General features: G+C 49.4%; 1 protein-coding gene and 1 pseudogene across 1 annotated transcript; one reads left to right on the forward strand and one right to left on the reverse strand.

Moving 5' to 3' along the window:
• Nucleotides 1–267: 267 nt before the first annotated feature.
• TMEM86A (transmembrane protein 86A) lies at nucleotides 268–4,812 on the reverse strand. Its single transcript, XM_012456317.2, has 3 exons — nucleotides 4,666–4,812; nucleotides 2,179–2,443; nucleotides 268–1,805 (listed from the first exon to the last, which is right to left on the reverse strand). Exons 1-3 carry the CDS (start codon nucleotides 4,810–4,812, stop codon nucleotides 1,369–1,371), a joined length of 849 nt encoding a protein of 282 aa, XP_012311740.2. The 3' UTR covers nucleotides 268–1,368.
• Nucleotides 4,813–18,143: 13,331 nt separating this feature from the next.
• On the forward strand, nucleotides 18,144–18,361 carry LOC105720082 (protein kish-A-like; annotated as a pseudogene).
• The last annotated feature ends 234 nt before the right edge of the window (nucleotides 18,362–18,595 follow it).

Genomic DNA, 18,595 nt, shown 5'->3' on the forward strand with positions numbered 1-18,595 from the left:
CACAGGGGAGTACATCAAGGCCAAATTTGGACAGTGGCAAATACTACCCATCCCCATCCTCCTAAACCACATCCTCACCCACACCAGGGAAGTGAGACACACTCCAACCAGCACAGCGTCACCAGAGCCAGGGAGCCAGCCTGGCACCAAGATGCACTGCCCAGGACTGTGACTAGGCTGTGAGGACAGCAGAGACCCTGGCACCATGTCCCCACACCCTCTCCAAGATAGGCACGTGCCACACAGGCAGACAAGCAGGGCAGCCAATGGCTCTTGATTTTTATTTTTTTTCACATGGGCAGCAGAAGATGGAGTTGTCCCATCCTTGCTCTCCTTGCATTGAATGTGCCTTGGGTCTTAAAACCCCGGAGTATCATCGGAGCCCCCTCCTCTTGCTCCTAGTGTAGGAGAGGCAAGGAGGAAAGCATTGTGTGTGTGTTGGAAGGGAGGGGTCCCAGCTCCCTGAGCCAGGCTCAGCACCCCTCAGCAGCTCCCTGAGGCCCTCTCTCTGTGAGACATTTGACAGCAGGACAGAGACATATGGTAGATAAAGACAAGGGCAGACTGGGAGACAGACCCCACACACACACACACACACACACACACAGAGGCTGGCCCCTTCCTTTGGCATGGTTCACCCTAGCCTTGGGGATAGGATCTAAGGGTGGTGTATGGGACCTGAGCTTTGGGCTTGCCTGAGAGAGAGATGGGGCCACTTGAATTCTTGAGACCCCAAGCTCTGAGATCAAAGTTCTCTCTCCTGCCTAGCCTGGACCCACATGTCTTCACATCCCCACCCACCACTTGGAGATAGAGATTGTTCAAGTAACAAGGATAGAAAAGGGAAAAGAAAGGGAGGCTCCACTCTCATTCAATCTCCCCAACTAGGGGCCTGTGAAAGGGGCTCCTGGGTCTGAGTCTTCTCAGTACAGATTCTCCCATTTCCCTCAACTCTGTGCAGATGAGAAAGTGGAGGAGTGGGTGAACCCAGCACTGCCATTGGTCCTAGGCATAACACATGGCGTCAGACTCTTCCGCCTAGTAGGGGAAGGGGGGTGTCAAGAAGCTGAGCACCATCACCTTCCAGGGGGGCTTTTTAAAGTCCTGATAGCATAGAGGTGTGGAGAGGTCTACTTCTGGCTCCAGTCAAGGGTTAGGCTGGCTCTTTTAGCTCTCAGCATTGTCCTGGACCACAAGTTCTGCTAGGGAGATCCTTTTCCAGCTTCCCCCCTCCAAAAATTGCAAATTCCCCAGGCAGTACCTGCTGCCCCAGGCTGGCACTGCAGCCATCTTGATCCAGCTCCTGTAGGTGCCCAGGATCTGGGCCCCAGCCCCAGGAGGAGAGAGGGGTGACCAGACCCTGGCACCTCAGTTGGCCTTGCTCAGTCTATAGTCTTCCACAGGCTCCCGGCTTTCGACAGCTGACAAGGCGATGAGCATCTGGGCCGCATAGTAGGTGGACATGATGACTGCCCGAGAGTAGGGCACAGGAAAACAGAATTTGTTGAGGGCGATGGTCATGTCTGAGATGATAAAGAACAGTGCGCCACTGCCAGCTGCCAGCTCAGTCCAACGCCAGTCTGCCCCGGCCAGCTGCAGCCCTGCTATAGCTCGCCAGCCCATGAAGCCGATAAGGGCCACATAGACCCCCACCAGGTAGGTGAAGGCACCTGAGAGGCACGGGTAGAGGAGGGCATAGCACAGGCCCGACAGCACTGCCATCACCAGACCTGTCCGAAGAGCCAATGGCCGCATGCCAAAGGCTGAGGCGTACAACATGTGGGTCACAGCAAACATCAGCAGACCTGGGGGTAAGAGGGGCAAAGGCAGCTGAGGGCAAGCTTGATGAAGAATGAGTAATGGGGCGAGAGTGGGGATGGAGATAGGGAAGTGGAGTGTTTGGGATAACCCAGCATCTTTGCTTTGGGATAACAGAGATAGGAAGGTCTAAAGTTAAAGACCACCACACCAGTCCCCTGAAGGACTCTGGAACTCATCACTAGATACCCTGTGGAGGTCATCTGCTAACAGGGACCCTCACAGTCCCTCACCTTAGAAACCCTCAGGTTCCCCCTACTCTGGTTCAAAAACTCCCTCTTCCAAATCTTTGCCCACAGCCCAGGACCCTCTATCCCCCAGCCCCAGGACTCCTCCCAGGCCACTATGATGGCCACTGACCATGCACGAAGTATCCTTGGTCCTGCCAGATGAGGAAGGCATCACCTATAGCAGAGAAGACAAGCCCCACAAAGATGCGGGTGGCACTGGGGTGGGTCAGCAGGAATCCCAGGCCATGGGCCAGAAGAAAGAGCCAGAGGCAGAAGATGGGCAGGCACTTGATGAGGGCGCTGACCCACGATGGGCTAGATGAGGGCAGCCAGAGCACAAAATACACGCAGGTAGCCTTGAAGAATGGCACCAGTTTGGGTCCTTCACTCTTCACCTGGAGGACACAGGACAGCGGCAGCACTCAGAACTTGGGGACTTATAGCCAGCACCCTCAGCCTAGGTATCTGCCCCAGAGACACTCCCACCCCCACCTCACTTCCACCCCCAACCTGGGAAGACTGACACAGAGAAACCCAGCCTGGCCTGCTCCTACCAGCCAGCAGGGTGTGGCCAAACCCATCACTGCCCTGAGGCTCAGTATATTAGGAGGGGAAAGGGCTCCACTGTTGGTGCCATCTGCCTCCACTCTTGGCCCTGAGGCTGGGCTGGAATAGTCACTCACTAGGCAGCAAACGGACTTTAGAATAATGTCCCCTTCGCAGCCTGCCCCCTCTTTCTCCCTCCTCAGGGCCCCTTCAACCCCTCTCTGTGCCAGCAACCGTCCCCAGCTGTCTGGAATGGAGTGAAGTCAGTGAGAAACCACAGAGACGCCCGACTGGCCAACTCGTGATCCTCAGCATGAGGCCAGGGCACAGCCTTAGGGCCCTGGCAACACCAGGTGTGTGCCAGGAATGTGGAAGGGCAGGCAGTGCCAACCACCTTAGCCTCCACAGCCTCTCTCCTCAACCAATCTGTTCCTCAGCCTCCACTCAACCTGCCCCAGACTAAAGGTGGCATCAAAGGCAAGAAGAGCTATGTTAGGGATGCTGGCAAGACAAATGGACCCATGAGTTGGGAGCAAGAAAACTGTCCTTTAAACACCAAAGATTTCAAGGATTGGGAGAAGAGAGGGTGTGTGTCAGTCAGCCTCACTTCCCAGAGAACAAGAGCAACTCAAGGCACACCAGAAACAGGCAGGAAGCGGGGAGGGGTTCTCTTCCCAGCTTCTGATCTGGAGCCAGCAGACAGGCTGGGAGATGGGGAACTGAGAGGGGGGAAGTTAGGGCAGCTGACTCAGTCTCAGCCGGATTAGCAGAGGGCAGCTAAAGAAAGGTTGTACCCAAGGCCACTACAGGCAGAGTCCAAGCTGGGGGAGGGGGCTGCTGCGATGTTCTGAATCTGTGATCCTTGACACTCCTTTCCTTGGGCTGCTAACAGATTCCCTGAGGGTGATATGGAACAGTTGGGGTTTCTTGTACACCCACACTCTGCCCAAAGTGACTGTGTCTGTCGCTAGGTGAGCTGTCCAGCACAGGACTCAGGAAACACTCGGACTCCCAGACCACCAGGTACACAGGACTGATCAGACTGTGATGAGGAGGATTGGGAAGAGGAAAATGGGTGGGTCCTGGGTCCAAGCCTTTCCTTGTTCTGCCAGAGGTAAGAGCAGGAAGAAGAGATGACTTCCACTTCCCATGGAAATTAAGGCTGGTCAGGGTAGGGGCATGGTCAGAGGTGGAGGCTGGAGGGGATGCCCAGACCCACAATGCCCAGCAACCACCTGCCAGCCCTTGGGAGCATCAACCTCCACTCCATGCCCTCGCCCAGCCCCATATTTTCTAGAAGGATATGCCGACAGTAGCTGGGGAGACCCTGACAGATACGGAGAACCCAGCAGTAGAATAAGGAGGATGGGGAGACGAAACAAAAGATTCAAGTTGAGAAAGTCTGAAAAGGAGAGGGTGTCATGGAGAATGCCTCCTCTTCCCCCAGCGCTTTATCAGCGCTCCTTAAACTCAGGGGCGTCCACCGACTTGTTTATGAAATGAGGAGGGTCAGGAAACAAACTTAGGATAGCATTCCCAGGAGGTCCTTGTCACCCTCCAGCCTCCCCCCACCCTCTCCCACGCCTCCCTGTGGTCCGCCTGCAGAGCCCTGAGGCCGGCAGCGGTCCCCTCCCTCTCCTGGGCCCCGACCCCGCCGACCCGCGCCAAATACGCGGAGATCAACAAAGTCACGCTTCCGAGTCACGTGGCCACTGTTTTCCTCCCTCACGCGGGCGGGCTGGGGGCGCGCGAGGAGGGGCGCCGCGGGTCTGAGGAGTGGGGGGCCGTGACAGCGCCCGCCTCCCGCCGGGGGACGCCGGCCGCTGCGGGACCCCCGCCCCGCCTCGGCCCCCAGCAGCTCGGCCTGCTGAAGCCCGGTGGCCAGGCCGGTGGGCTCCGGCCGCGCCGGACACTGGCTCGCTTCCTCGCTCACTCACCACAGTGACCGGGGACACCATGGCGGCGGCGGAGGCGGCGGCTGGCACCCCGCTCCGGGCTGCAGCGGCCAGGACGCGCCTGCGGCCAGGTGAGCCGGCAACGTCTCTACAAAGCCGGGAGGGACGGACAATACCTCCAGAGCGCCGGGCGCCCGGGTTCTGTCAGCGAGCCCCATGACGTCACTGCAGCCACGGCCAATGAGCGGGCGGGAGCCTGCGGGGCGGGGCCCGGCTGGCGGCGCCGGCCAGGCCCCCGGCTGCAGCTCGGAGAAATGAGGCATCTCCCAGGGGTCAGGAGGCGGGGGCCCCCACGCCCCGCCCCGCTCGGGAGGCCGTGCCAAGGCGTCCACGGAACACGAACGTGACCGCAACCCCGGTGCCTGGGTGAGGACTGAGCCTGGCTCAGAGACAAACACACTGATGTCCTGGACGCATAGCCACAGACATTTTCTCATAACCCAGGAGCAAAAGGCAGACAGATTCCCTTAATCCTTTAAACATGCAGTCCACCCCGATACAATTGCAATTAGACCCACAATCTTCACTGTGTACCAACACACATCCAAATGATCAGCAAACGCACAACCTTCAACTTGAAAAGCAGCAATGGGTCTATGCAGCTGCCACAGAGCCATAATCGTAGCATATATACTCACACATACAGAATCACAATTACTCTTAAGCACTCAACAAGTACACAGATGCAAAACCAACAACCACAAATTGACACATATCCTCCACATAAGAATAGAGACATATACAGGAGAGCAGCAGCTCATCCCATGATCCTATATAGAAACACAGATAATTGCCCATAGGCACACATCTCTTACAACTCAGAGACAACTGCCACACATACAAGAGACCACCAAGAAAGACAGGCAGACCTGAGCAAACTCAAGGACCCAAAGGAGCATGAGCTAAAAATACCTCCCAAGTGGACTTAGTGTTGATTTTACATAGACTAAAGGAATACAATCTCATTCAGAGCCGTGCATGTTCAGAATCATTGGAATTACATGGATAGACAGGTAAGTGGTCAGATGGACTGAAATCTAGTCCCAGTTTTGTCACTTCCATGCTGTTAGGTTGGGTGAATCACTTCCCCTCTCTGGTCTTGATTTCCTCACTTAGAAGATGAGCACATGATTTCTAAGGTTCCACCCAACTCTGACATGTGTAGGATGAGAAAGAAGAGACACTGCTGGTTTTAGAAAATTTAAGTCTAGTGGTCCTGGAGACAGAGATTTCAGCTATATCACAAAGGATGGGCGAGTTGTCTGTGATCTGCTGTCGAAGGGCAGTAGCTGTGTGTCAGGCTTTGGGAATTGGTGGGAAGGGGGTGACCAGCCCTAATTAGCAGCCATAAAGGAGTTTCAAACATCCTGGCATGGTGGCACAGGCCCTTGTGCTGGTCCTGAGCCTTGTGCTGTTTGGGCAGAGACCCGCGCGGGCTGAAGTCGATGAGCCCCTCTCACAATTGGTCTCTTCTTTTTTCTTCTGAGTCCTACTCAATTTTCCCTAAAGTCTGTGCTGTTGACCCAACACCCACTCAGAGGGGTGATAGTCCTCTTCTGAGAATTGGCAACCAGAAATTCAGAGCCCCGTGCAACAAGAGTGAGAGTCAAGGCTTGGAACAGGGATCACCCAGATCTTTCCCCATCCCCTCTAGTCCCCTTCTGCATAAACTTCGAAGGGTCACTGATCTCTGCCTACTCCACTTTCTTTCCAATTAGGGACTTCAGGGAGACCACCTTACCAGAATGAAGGATTAGAACTGCTGCCCCAGGGCTTTGTCACTCACTCACACACACACATACACACACAGTCCTACAAAGTGTGCTTCCTAGAGAGATCACTGATCTGAGAGACAGAAATGCCATACTTAGTCCTAGCGCTCCTTCTCCGTGACTCACTACTGTGGTTATATGATTGAGCACATCATTCCATCTTTGGAGTTTCAGTTTCCTCATGAATAAAATGGAGGAAATGGGCTAGGAAAAGGTGCAAACATTCCAATTTTCCAGCCAAACCCTCTAACCTCACCTAAGGGATATTCTCAAACAGAAAGTTACAAAGTCAGGGCGTTTTTCATTTCTCTAGACTTTAGTTTGCCTGTCTATAAAAATGAGAAGATGGACTGTATCAGTGGTTCTCAACAAGTGGTACCTATCAAAATTACTTGAAAAGCTTTTAAAAACATAGATGCCCTTGCCCCACCCAAGACCTACTAATTAGTGGCACCAATTTTAAGAAGCTTGCACACACAAATACCTAACTATACAAAACATGAGACTTAGAACTCCCATCTACAGGTTTCGACTCAGTGCTTGATTACCCGGTAGGCAAACTAATCATATACACATTGCTCACAAAGCAGAGGCATCTCCTCTCCATGCTGGTTTCTCTCAATTTGCCCTCCCACCACCTAGATTCATTCTTGGCTCTTCTCTACCCTGTCCTGGGAGCCTGAGCTCTATGGACTGTATCTGCAGGGATTACCAGGCTCTGGCTTCTGGTTGCGTTCAGCCAGTGAAAGTCAGAGGCAGGAGAGGTGAGCATGGATGAGGCCCGCTGGACCAGGCTGAGATTCTGGCTGTGGCCATGCTCCTCCGTGGCTACAGCTCCAGGCGCCCTCCCTATACTATACTTCAGGCCAAGGGTGGCAACAGTTTCCTGCTATTGCTAGTCTTTTTTTTTTTTTTGAGACAAGGTCTTGCTCTGTCACCAACGCTGGCGTGCAGTGGCGCAATCTATGCTCACTGCAACCTCCTGGGTTGAAGTGATTCTCCTGCCTCAGCTTCCCTAGTAGCTGGGAATAGAGGCATGTGCCATCACACCCAGCTAATTTTGTATTTTCAGTAGAGATGGGGTTTCACTATGTTGGTCAGGCTGGTCTTGAACTCCTGACCTCAGATGATCCACCCGCCTTGGCCTCCCAAAGTTCTGGGATTGCAGGCATGAGCCACTGCACCCAGCGCTGTTGCTAGTCTTTAGGTGCCTCCTTACCCATGGCTAGTTTCATCTCTGCAAATAGTCATTAAATTCTCTTCAGTTAAATTGAGTTTGCCAGCACCCTAACTGATACAGGCGCACACAAAGCAGAGGCACCACCCTCTCCTGAAAGAGAAAGAGCTTTTCTTGACCTCATTCACATGGGTGAGACTTCTTGTTTCAAAAATAGTTTTTTATTTACTATTCAGTATTTTTATTTTGAATTGCATATTGCAGGAGGCAGAAAGTGGGATAGGGCTGCCTGAAAATCGGCATTTCTTCCTTTTTGTAGGAAATTGTAGGAATTGGTAATTTTTCCTTTCCAACCTATTAGCGTGGTCCTTTTCACACAGCTTTGTAATTTTCCCTGTGCTTGTTTGTGAGCCCGCTCACTCACTCTTTCATCCAACAAGTGTTTACAGTGCACCTAATATGTGCTAGCCACTGCATTAGGTGCTGGGTGTAAAATATTGAGTAAAATACATTCTCTATCCTTATGGAGGTCACAGTCCATTTCAGACAGGCAAGTAACAATTATGCAATGTGGCAGCTGACATAATGAAGTATAAAGGTGTCACAGGTGGCATTAAAAAAAAAATCAAGGCTGGGCGTGGTGGCTCACTCCTGTAATTCCAGCACTCTGGGAGGCTGAGGCGGGCAGATAAACTGAGGTCAAGAGTTCAACCAGCCTTCAACATGGTGAAACCCCATCTCTATTAAAAATACAAAAATTAGCTGGGTGTGGTGGTGCGTGCCCATAGTCCCAGCTATTCGGAAGACTGAGGCAGGAGAATCAATTGAACCTGGGAAGCAGAGGTTGCAGTGAGCCAAGACCGTGCCACTGTGCTCCAGCCAGGGTAACAGAGTGAGACTCAGTCTCAAAAAAAAAAAAAAATCAGAATTATAAATTGCACCTGGAGCAATTGCAGAAGCTGTGGTTAAATCTAGAAGAATGAGTTAGCCTTTATTGAGCAGACTCCAATGGAGATGACATTCTAGGCAGAGGGAATTGCATGTGTACCTAAAAGCACAAGAGACACACTGAATTCAGGGAAATACCTGTAGTACTGGGGTGAGCTGGGGAGTGAGAAGGTAAAATTGAAGAAGCATGAGCCAACTCTGGTCTTGAAGGTTCTACTCAGCCGGGCACAGCGGCTCATGTCTGTAATCCCCGCACTTTGGGAGGCCAAGGCGGGCAGATCACCTGAAGTCAGGGGTTCAAGACCAGCCTGGCCAACATGATGAAACCCCATCTCTCCTAAAAATACAAAAAATTAGCTAGGTGTGGTGGTAGGCACCTGCATTCCCAGCTACTCAGGAGGCTGAGGCAGGAGAATTGCTTGAACCCAGGAGGCAGAGGTTGCAGTGAGCCAAGATTGTGCCACTGCACTCCAGAGTGGGCAACGAGAGCAAAACTCCATCTCAAAATAAATAATAAATAAAAATAAAAATGAAGGTTCTACTAAGAAGTTTAGACTTGACATAGTAGATGACACTAAACCAATTGTCCTCTGTTCCTTAGCATCTGTAATTGTGTCCTGCTGTCACCCACCAGAGACATGGGAAATGCACAGAAATGATGACCCATCATCATTCTGGGCTTGCCTTGCTTCCCCCCATGGAGCTTCTTCTCACCCAGTGGCCTCCTTCATCTCTCACCCCTGTTGTTTTGCCACGGGATATTTTTCCTGTTTGTCCTGCTTGAAATCGTAATCCAGCCCTAAACTGGTTATCTTATTCCTGACCTGATGCTGGATCTCAGCTAATTTCTTTTCTGTTCTAGGACTCCAGAGCACTTATAACCAACTCTCAGGGTCACCACACCTACGTGATTCTACTCCCACCCCTCCATAGATATGGTGAAGAAATCAGAGATGTTAAGGAGGGTGTGACAGGGTCATCAGGATGATGAAATCAGGATGTTCTGATAACAGTGTGAGGGCGTCAGTTGCTGAGTCGTTAGGAGTGAGCTGAATGTGTGTCAGCCAAGTAGAGAATGTTCGGGTGGAACTGGATACAAAACTAGGGCTCAGGCTCACAGGGAAGATTTGGAAGTCTTAACCATACTGAAAGTCTGTGGATATGATTAACCAGAGAGGAGCCTTGAGGGAGTAGAGAAGAGGACTAGAACAAGCACTTGGGGACAAACATTTGACATAATGGCAGAAAAAGTAGAAGAAGGAAGAAGACAAACACACAACTAACAGATATGCTGAGAATGTCTGGCATGTGCTGCATCCCACACTGCACAAGGGTTCAAAGGCCTAAGAGGGAACGATGGGGGATAAAGAAAAACACAAAGACAGACATAGAAAAAGCTGGGCCAGGTGTTCTAAGACAGCCCCTACCTGTCTCAGAGTACCATAGTTTATATGTTCACAAATCACATAGCAGAGGGAGGGTGCAGTTACCCAGAACAGCCTGTGGTTATAATTCTCATACTTCAGTTAACTTACTTCAGCCAACAACTATCTTGCAGCAAGGTCAGTGAAAGCTGGTTATCTTTCTCTACGTCCATCTGCTCTTCTCCGAGACATACACATTCCCCTATTACGGTTTTGCTTCTCTGGAGTTCACCCAAAGTTCACAGCAGCCTTGCTGCTGTTCCCCCCAGAGCGGGTGGGCTACTCGGGCTCTCAACAAGAATGTATCTGGCACACCCAGATATACCTAGTTTCAAGTATACCAGCAGGACCCAGAGACGTATATGTTCACAGATGATCTGTGGGTTTTGTGGTTTGGTTCCCTCCCCCTAGAACAAGTGGCAGGTGTTTGTTCTGCTTCCCCATTGTGGTGGTCCAGAAGCTTTGAAGATAAATGACCATGACCCATCACCATTACTGACCGTGTGCCCCATGGCCCAGGGTCTATGGAAGGCTCCACACACCAAACCCCAGCCCAGGCATTCCTCCAGGTCCCTCCTGCCCTTTCTGCTTATAGGAGTCAGCAGCCTAGAATCCTAGGCTGATTCCTAGTGCCACTCATCCTCTAACTACATCCATTCTAGAAGGCCTCTGTCATGCCAGAACCCACTTGGGTCAGGGAGGCTAGTCCTGGAGGTGGTCAATGATGCAGAGTCTGCTCCTGGAGGCACTTAAGAAAAGGACAAAGATTTTAGCAGAACTTCTCTTCCAGACCCTCAATGAGGGTTAAATAGTGATGCTGTCCTGAGATAATATGTGCCTAAGGACATTCTGGGCTAACTGGTTAGCCTCTGGGCTTGGAGCCAGACAAACGTGGGTTTAAGGCTCTTCATCTACCATGTGGCTTTGGCAAATTGTTTAACCTCTCTGAGTTTCAATTTCCTTTTCCATAAAATAGCAAACCTGGCCAGGGTGGTGTGAAAGGAAGTTTGTTGATGCATATACCATATCCAGCATAGCTCCTTACCCACAAGATACTTACTCTTCTTTCCTTTGCTTTGCCTGTTTGTTACTGGAAAGAGATCCCAATCCAGACCCCAAAAGAGGGTTCATGGACCTTATGGAAGAAAGAATTTTGGGCAAGTCCATTGAGTAAAGTGAAAGCAAGTTTATTAAGAAAGTAAAGAAATAGGCCAAGCACGGGATTATATGCCTGTAATCCCAGTACTTTGGGAGGCCAAGGGTGGGCAGATCCCTTGAGGTTGGGAGTTGGAAACCAGCCTGGCCAACATGGTGAAACTACATCTCTACTAAAAATACAAAACATTAGCCGGGCTTGGTGGTGCATGCCTATAGTCCCAGCTACTTGGGAGGTTGAGGCAGGAGAATCACTTGAAAAGAATCACTTGAAAAAAAAAGAAAGAAGTATCTGGGAATTGGGCAGGAAAATGGCCTTCTAGAAAAAATAAAAAAATAAAAAAACTAGAAGATGCCACCCATCAAGCCCCAGGACTCTGAATTAATAATTCTCTCCTCAACATCAAAGCCTGAGGATGAGTCTTGGGATAACAGGGCAAACCAGATCACCCTATCTCTTTATCTTGGAGACCTCATCATCCCAGACACTCATCTCCCCTGCCCAGACTTTTCCTCTAGTTAGCCTCACTCAGTTTTAATAATTAATTCACGTAACTAGGCCAGGCGCAGTAGCTCATGCCTGTAATCCCAGGACTTTGGGAAGCCAAGGTGGGTGGATCACCTGAAGTAAGGAGTTCGAGACCAGCCTGACCAACATGGCAACCGCCCCCTCCACTAAAAACACAAATTAACCAGGTGTGATGGTGCATGCCTGTAATCCCAGCTACTCAGGAGGCTGAGGCAGGAGAATCACTGAGGCAGAGGTTGCAGTGAGCCAAGATGGCGCCATTGCACTCCAGCTTGAGCAACAAGAGCAAAACTCCATCTCAAAAAAAAAAATACAATTCATGTAACTGGTATTTATCACCCACTTACAACAGGCCAGGGTGTCTTTGAGACACAGACATGAACTAAGACCTTCCCTGTCCTCATGGAGCTCACCAGCTGGCAGGAGAGGCTGACACAATGACCTGGCCTCAGCTTCCCTCCTCCACTCTGCCTCCCTCTCCTCTGATCTCACAAGACCAGAAAAATGGGCAGGGACAGTGAGAGCTTGCTGGGCCTTCGAGGAGATTCCTCCCAACAGACCAGAAGTGGAGCAAAGGACAATGAGTCTGAGGCACCCTGTCTAGCAGTTGGGAGAGTTATTTGTGTTACCTCGGCAATCTCCCAACCCTTTCCTTGGCTTCCTGCCTTCCATTCAGACAAGAGGGGTCTTTGGTAGTGTATAACATTCATGTATTACAATAGGGTTTAAACAACAAACAAAAAAGCTGAAATTGTGACCATATTCCTTTCCCTGCCCCAAGCCCTGATGCTCCCAGCCTGAAGGTGTGGATGTAGAGCAGTTCCCTATCCCTCTAGAAGTGAGAAATCGACCATTCTGCTTATTACTACATGCACACACACGCAGCCCCTGCAACAAGCACCTAAATCTCCATTGTACTGGGAAATATAAGTGACCTCCACCTCCTGCAGGAGAGCCAACCAAGCAAATGCTCACACTGTGGAAGTGAGACTGCATTGAAAGCAATCATAGGCCTGGCATGGTGGCTGGCACCCATAATCCCAGCACTTTGGGAGGCTGAGGTGGGTGGATCACCTGAGGTCAAGGGTTCGAGACCAACCTGGCCAACAAGGCAAAACCCCATCTCTACTAAAAATACAAACATTAGCCAGGCATGGTGGCGGGTGCCTGTAATCCCAGCTACTCGGGAGGCTGAGGCAGGAGAATCGTTTGAACCTGGGAGGCAGAGGTTGCAGTGAGCAGAGATCACACCACTGCACTCCAGTCTGGGCAACAGAGCAAGACTCGGTCTCAAAAAAAAAAAAAAGAAAGAAAGAAAGTAGTCATAACCACATTTTGGGATTTCCAAAACCAGTCAATTAATTCTTTTTTCTTTTTTAAGAGATGGAGTCTCGCTATGTTGCCCTGGCTTGTGTCAAACTCCCGGCCTCAAGCAATCCTCCCACCTCAGTCTCTCAAGCCTCTGGGATTACAGTCACGAGCCACCATGCCCACATTGAACCAGCTTGTTTTTTTTTTTTTTTTCTGTTTTGTTTTGTTTTGATTTTTAATTAAGATAGGGTCTTGTTACCAGCAGCAAATCCAGACGGGTCTGCAGCAACCGCAATTCTTGCCTCCTCCAGTGGGAGTGAAAGTTTATTAAAAAGCTTTAGAGCAGGATGGAAAGGAAGTGAAGTACACATGGGAAAGGGCCAAGCAGGAGACGAAAGATCAAGTGCACCATTTGATCTGTTGACTTGGGTTTGTTTTTTTTAATAATAATTATTATTATCATAATTGAGCTGGAGTCTTGCTCTGTCACCCAGGCTGGAGTGCAGTGGCGTAATCTCGGCTCACTGCAACCTCCGCCTCCCAGATTCAAGTGATTCTCCTGCCTCAGCCTTCCAAGTAGCTGGGACTACAGGCACGTGCACTACGCCCAGCTAATTATTATATTTTTAGTAGAGACAGGGTTTCATCATGTTGGCCAGGCTGGTCTCAGACTCTTGACCTCAGGTGATCTACTTGGCTAGGCCTCCCAAAGTGCTAGGATTACAGGCGTGAGCCACTGCAAACCAGCTTGGAGTTTTATACATTGCTTATTTCTGGGGTCTTGCAGTTTACCTCTCCCCCAGTTCTTCCCTTGGGGTAAGCTGTCCGCATGTGCAGAGGCCTGCTAGCACTTGGGAGGGGAGCATACGCAGCGTGTTTACTGGAGTTGTACACATGCTCATTTGAGCCGTTCTTCCCTTATCATCTAGCATTCGTAGAGGAAAGTCATATACCAGTTAAACTCTGCCATTTCGCCTCTTAATTCGCATGCTTGAGCCCACTCACCCAACTCCTGAAATCTTATTGAGAAGCTGCTGATCACCAGTTTCAGGTATTCCGCCTTTCCCTGGTGCTGATTGTGACCAATTATTGTTTTAAAGAGACAGTTAACAACTGCCTGACCACCACCTGATGGTCACCTGACATTCCTGGTATGTGTATGGCAGGTGTATAGTGAGGAGCCCTCTCCTGCCCTGCTCATGCCTGACTAGCTACCTAAGACAACAGTCTCACTCTGTTACCCAGGCTAGTCTTGACCTCCTGAGCTCAAGTGATCCTCCCGCCTCAGCCTCCCAAAGTGCTGGGATTGCAGGCATAAGCCACCAAACCCAGACTTGAATCAAATTTTTAAAAACTTTGAGGCTGGGCACAGTGGCTCATGCCTGTAATCCCAGCACTCTGGGAGGCTGAGGTGGGCAGATCACAAGGTCAGGAGTTCGAGACCAGCCTGATCAACATAGCAAAACCCCATCTCTACTAAAAATACAAAAAAAATTGGCCAGGCATGGTGGCACACACCTGTAATCCCAGCTACTCCGGAAGCTGAGACAGGAGAATTGCTTGAACCCGGGAGGTGGAGATTGCAGTGAACTGAGATTGCGCCATGGCACTTCATTCAGCCTGGCGGCAGAGCGAGACTCCATCACAAAAAAAACAATTTTTTTTTGATGCCAACCAAGTGTGGTGGCTCACATCTGTAATCCCAGCATTTTAAGAGGCCAAGGCAGGCAGATCACCTGAGATCAGGAGTTCTAGACCAGACTGATGCATATGGTGAAACCTCGGCCCTACTTAAAAAAAAAAAAAAATTAGCCAGTGTGGCAGCATGCACCTGTGTCTCAGCAACTCAGGAGGCTGAGACAGGAGAATTGCTTGAACCTGGGAGGTGGAGGTTGCACAGAGCCAAGATCATACCACTGCACTCCAGCCTGGGCGACAGAGCCAGACTCTGTCTCAAAAAATAAAGATAAAAACTTTGATGCCAAACTAGGTTTCCCAATTTTTTTATTTTACCAAGTACAGGCATTAAAAAAGAAAACAATTCACTACCATCATCTCATCACTTTATAAAAGAAAAGACATTTTAACCATAAAAATGAAGAAAATAATCTCAGAACTGAGGTCAATCATTTAGTGAAAAGAGTTGTATTACTTTTATTTTTCCTATTTCTCTTAGGCCTGGTGAAGGTACTACCAGGGACCAGCACTAGTTTGTTGGTGGGCATTTGGGGACAGTGAACACAGGGCAGGTAGCAGAGAGGCATTGGCTATGACAGGTATGGGAGGCAACCTGGGGCCATGGAAACAGCTCTGGAGGCCAGCCACTTCTGGTTAGACTCTCAGCACTGCAATTTCTCCTGAGCAAGTGACAGAATCTTTCTGAGCCTCAACTTCCTTTGAAATCAGGAGACAAGTAGTTCCCTCAGAGAGTTTTTGTGGGAATTAAATGAGAAAAGTATATAAGGCACCTAAATACAAGGCACCTGACAATAAATATTGAATAAATAGTGCTTTCCTTTCTTTGAGGAAACAAACAGAGCGGGCTTTTAACTGCCCCGAATGACTTTGGGATGATCTTTTCTTTTTTTTTTTTTTTTTTTTTTTTTGAGACGGAGTTTCGCTCTTGATACCCAGGCTGGAGCGCAATGGCGTGATCTCGGCTCACCGCAATCTCTGCCTCCTGGGTTCAGGCAATTCTCCTGCCTCAGCCTCCTGAGTAGCTGGGATTACAGGCACGCGCCACCGTGCCCAGCTAATTTTTTTGTATTAGTAGAGACGGGGTTTCACCATGTTGACCAGGATGGTCTCGATCTCTTGACCTCGTGATCCACCCGCCTCGGCCTCCCAAAGTGCTGGGATTACAGGTGGGATGATCTTTTCTGAAGATAAGTGGGGCTTCTCAATGTTCACAAATTGGAATGCATCAAAATCACTGGGAAGCTTGTTAAACATATTACGTGACCAAACTTCACCTAACAAGTTCTGATTCCAGGGCTTTAGGGTGGCGTCCTGACATCTGTATTTTAATAAGCTCTTGAAGTGATTCATATGCACACCAAAGTCCATGAACCTTTGTACTAATAACTAATTGATTAAGCCATTCATAGCATAAGTATGTGCTAGGTACTGGCCAGAAGCAAAGAAAAAAACAATTTATTTATTTATTTTTTATTTGGAGACAGAGTCTTACTCTGTCTCCCAGACTGGAGTGCAATGGCACAATCTTGGCTCACTTGAACCTCCGTCTCCCAGGTTCAAGCAATTCTCCTGCCTCAGCCTCCCAGTAGCTGGAAATACAGGCACATGCCACCACGCCCGGCTAATTTATGTGTTTTCAGTAGATATGTGGTTTCACCATGTTGGCCAGACTGGTCTTGAAATCCTGACCTCAAGTGATCCACCCACCTCGGCCTCCCAAAGTGCTGGGATTACAGGCATAAGCCACTGCTCCAGGACAAGAAAACAATTTATCTTTTGATATGCCAATGCCTACTACAGGGTCTTGCACATGTGAGCATTTATTTAAAAGTTAACAAATAACAGCCTTTAAGGAGGTGCGTCTTTATGGGGGAGACAGACATAAATCAATAAATACATAGATAGATTGGGCACCAAGAAAGGATATCTGAAGGGAACTAATGCTGCCTTCAGAGAGACATGTCTGAGAAGGCTTCCTAGGGAAGGGACATCTGACAGCTTAAAAGTTAGGCAGGGTTAAAAAAAAAAAAAAAGGGCGGGGCATGGTGGCTGGTGCCTGTAGTCCCAGTTACTCAGGAGGCTGAAGTGGGAGGATCGCTTGAGACCAGGAGTTCTGGGCTGTAGTGCACTATGCCGACTGGGTATCCACACTGAGTTCGGCATCAATATGGTGACCTCCCGGGAGCAGGAGACCACCAGGGTGCCTAAGGAGGGATGAACTTGCCAAGGTCAGAAATGGAGCACGTCAAAACTCCGGTGCTGATCAGTAGTGGGATTGCGCCTGTGAATAGCCACCGCGCTCCAGCCTGGGCAACATAGCAAGACCCCGTCTCTTAAAAAAAAAAAGGGGGGGGGCAGGGTTTACCAGCCAGAATATCACATGTGTGCAAAGATGCAGAGGAGTGACAGAAAATGACTAGATGTGTCTGGAGCTTAGGGTTCCAGGGAGAATGGTGGGCCAGAAAGCAGGAAGAGGTGTGTGTTTGAGGACCAGATGGTGGTGGACCTGCTCTGCTAGGGTTTCAACTTTGTGGTGAAGTTCATGGGAACCATAGAGATTTTCAGATAGGGGGTGAATTATCAGATTTTCATTGTAGAAAGATTATTCCAGCAGCAATCAATGTGGAGAATGGGGGGACATAGTCAGTAGTGGAGGCAAGGAGAACAATTAGGAAGCTGTTCCGACAGTCCACAAGAAGGATGCAGAAGATCTGACTGCAGTAGTGGCAGCGGAGTGTGGAAGGGAGGCATGAAGACCCATTCAAAAGATTTTTAAGCAGTTCCTTCCAGTATCAGGATTCTGTCATCCCAGTGTGGCCCTTTTCAAAACTTAGGGGAAACATTTTTTGCCTTATAGGCTATTATAAAGAAACTTTTTGATTATGAAAGTGACATAGGCTAGGTGTGGTGGCTCACGCCTGTAATCTCAGCACTTTGGGTGGCGATGCGGGTGAATAACCTGAGGTCAGGAGTTTGAGACCAGCCTGGCCAACGTGGTGAAACGCTGTCTCTACCAAAAACACACACACAAAAAAAATTAGGCAGACGTGGTGGCGGGCATTGTAATCCCAGCTACTTGGGAGGCTGAGTCAGGAGAATTGCTTGAACCCAGGAGACAGAGGTTGCAGTGAGCCAAGACTGCAACATTGCACTCCAGCCTGGGCAACAAGAGTGAAACACCACCTCAAAAAAAAAAAGCAACATATATTTTCATTATGAGAATTTTAGAAAACGTAATAGGCCGGGGGCGGTGGCTCACGCCTGTAATCCTAGCACTTTGGGAAGCCGAGGTGGGTGGATCACGAGGTCAAGAGATCGAGACCATCCTGGTCAACATGGTGAAACCCCGTCTCTACTAAAAATACAAAAAATTAGCCGGGCAGGGTGGCGCGTGCCTGTAATCCCAGCTACTCAGGAGGCTGAGGCAGGAGAATTGCCTGAACCCAGGAAGCGGAGGTTGCGGTGAGCCGAGATCGCGCCATTGCACTCCAGCCTGGGTAACAAGAGCAAAACTCCGTCTCAAAAAAAAAAACGTAATAAAGCGGAAGGGTGATGTGATTTCGGCCTCGCTGGCCTCGCTATGTCTGCCATTTTCAATTGTCAGAGTCTATTGACTGTAATCTTGCTGCGTATATGTACCTTTGCTTATATTTGATCCTTGGCACCCAGCCTCCTGGACAGAAATAAAACTGGATTGTTGGGTATATTTGGGAAGTGTGCCAGAATTGGTGAACAAAGAGTCCTTATGTTGCAGTATGCTGTATAGTAATGGCCTTCAGCCTCCTCTTCATACAGTAGCTGGGGAAAATGTCAGAATATAATTGCCATCAGATTTCATTGTGAACAAGGACTTACTGCAGAAAATAATGGAAAGGATGGTTAACTCTTTTATCTCCGAACATTGAATGAGATAAATTTCTAGATGCTGTTCTCTATTTTTATGTTATTGGACCAATGTTCTATATAAATAATTAAGAGGTAACCATTTAATAGTCTGTAACAATCAACCTCAGTACTGTCACTACAATATTA

Source organism: Aotus nancymaae, unplaced genomic scaffold, assembly GCF_030222135.1.
Source record: "Aotus nancymaae isolate 86718 unplaced genomic scaffold, 86718_ANA_hifiasm-v0.15.2.pri h1tg000059l, whole genome shotgun sequence".
Lineage (NCBI taxonomy): Eukaryota > Metazoa > Chordata > Mammalia > Primates > Aotidae > Aotus > Aotus nancymaae.

What these genes read in the sequence shown, in the direction of transcription:
- TMEM86A (XM_012456317.2), bottom strand. Translation starts at nt 4,812, where the DNA reads ATGCCTCATTTCTCCGAGCTGCAGCCGGGGGCCTGGCCGGCGCCGCCA. An exon ending in GGGCGCCCGGCGCTCTGGAG is followed by an intron (nt 2,444 to 4,665) that starts GTATTGTCCGTC and finishes TGTGTCCTCCAG; the next exon opens with GTGAAGAGTGAAGGACCCAA. An exon ending in CCAAGGATACTTCGTGCATG is followed by an intron (nt 1,806 to 2,178) that starts GTCAGTGGCCAT and finishes TCTTACCCCCAG; the next exon opens with GTCTGCTGATGTTTGCTGTG.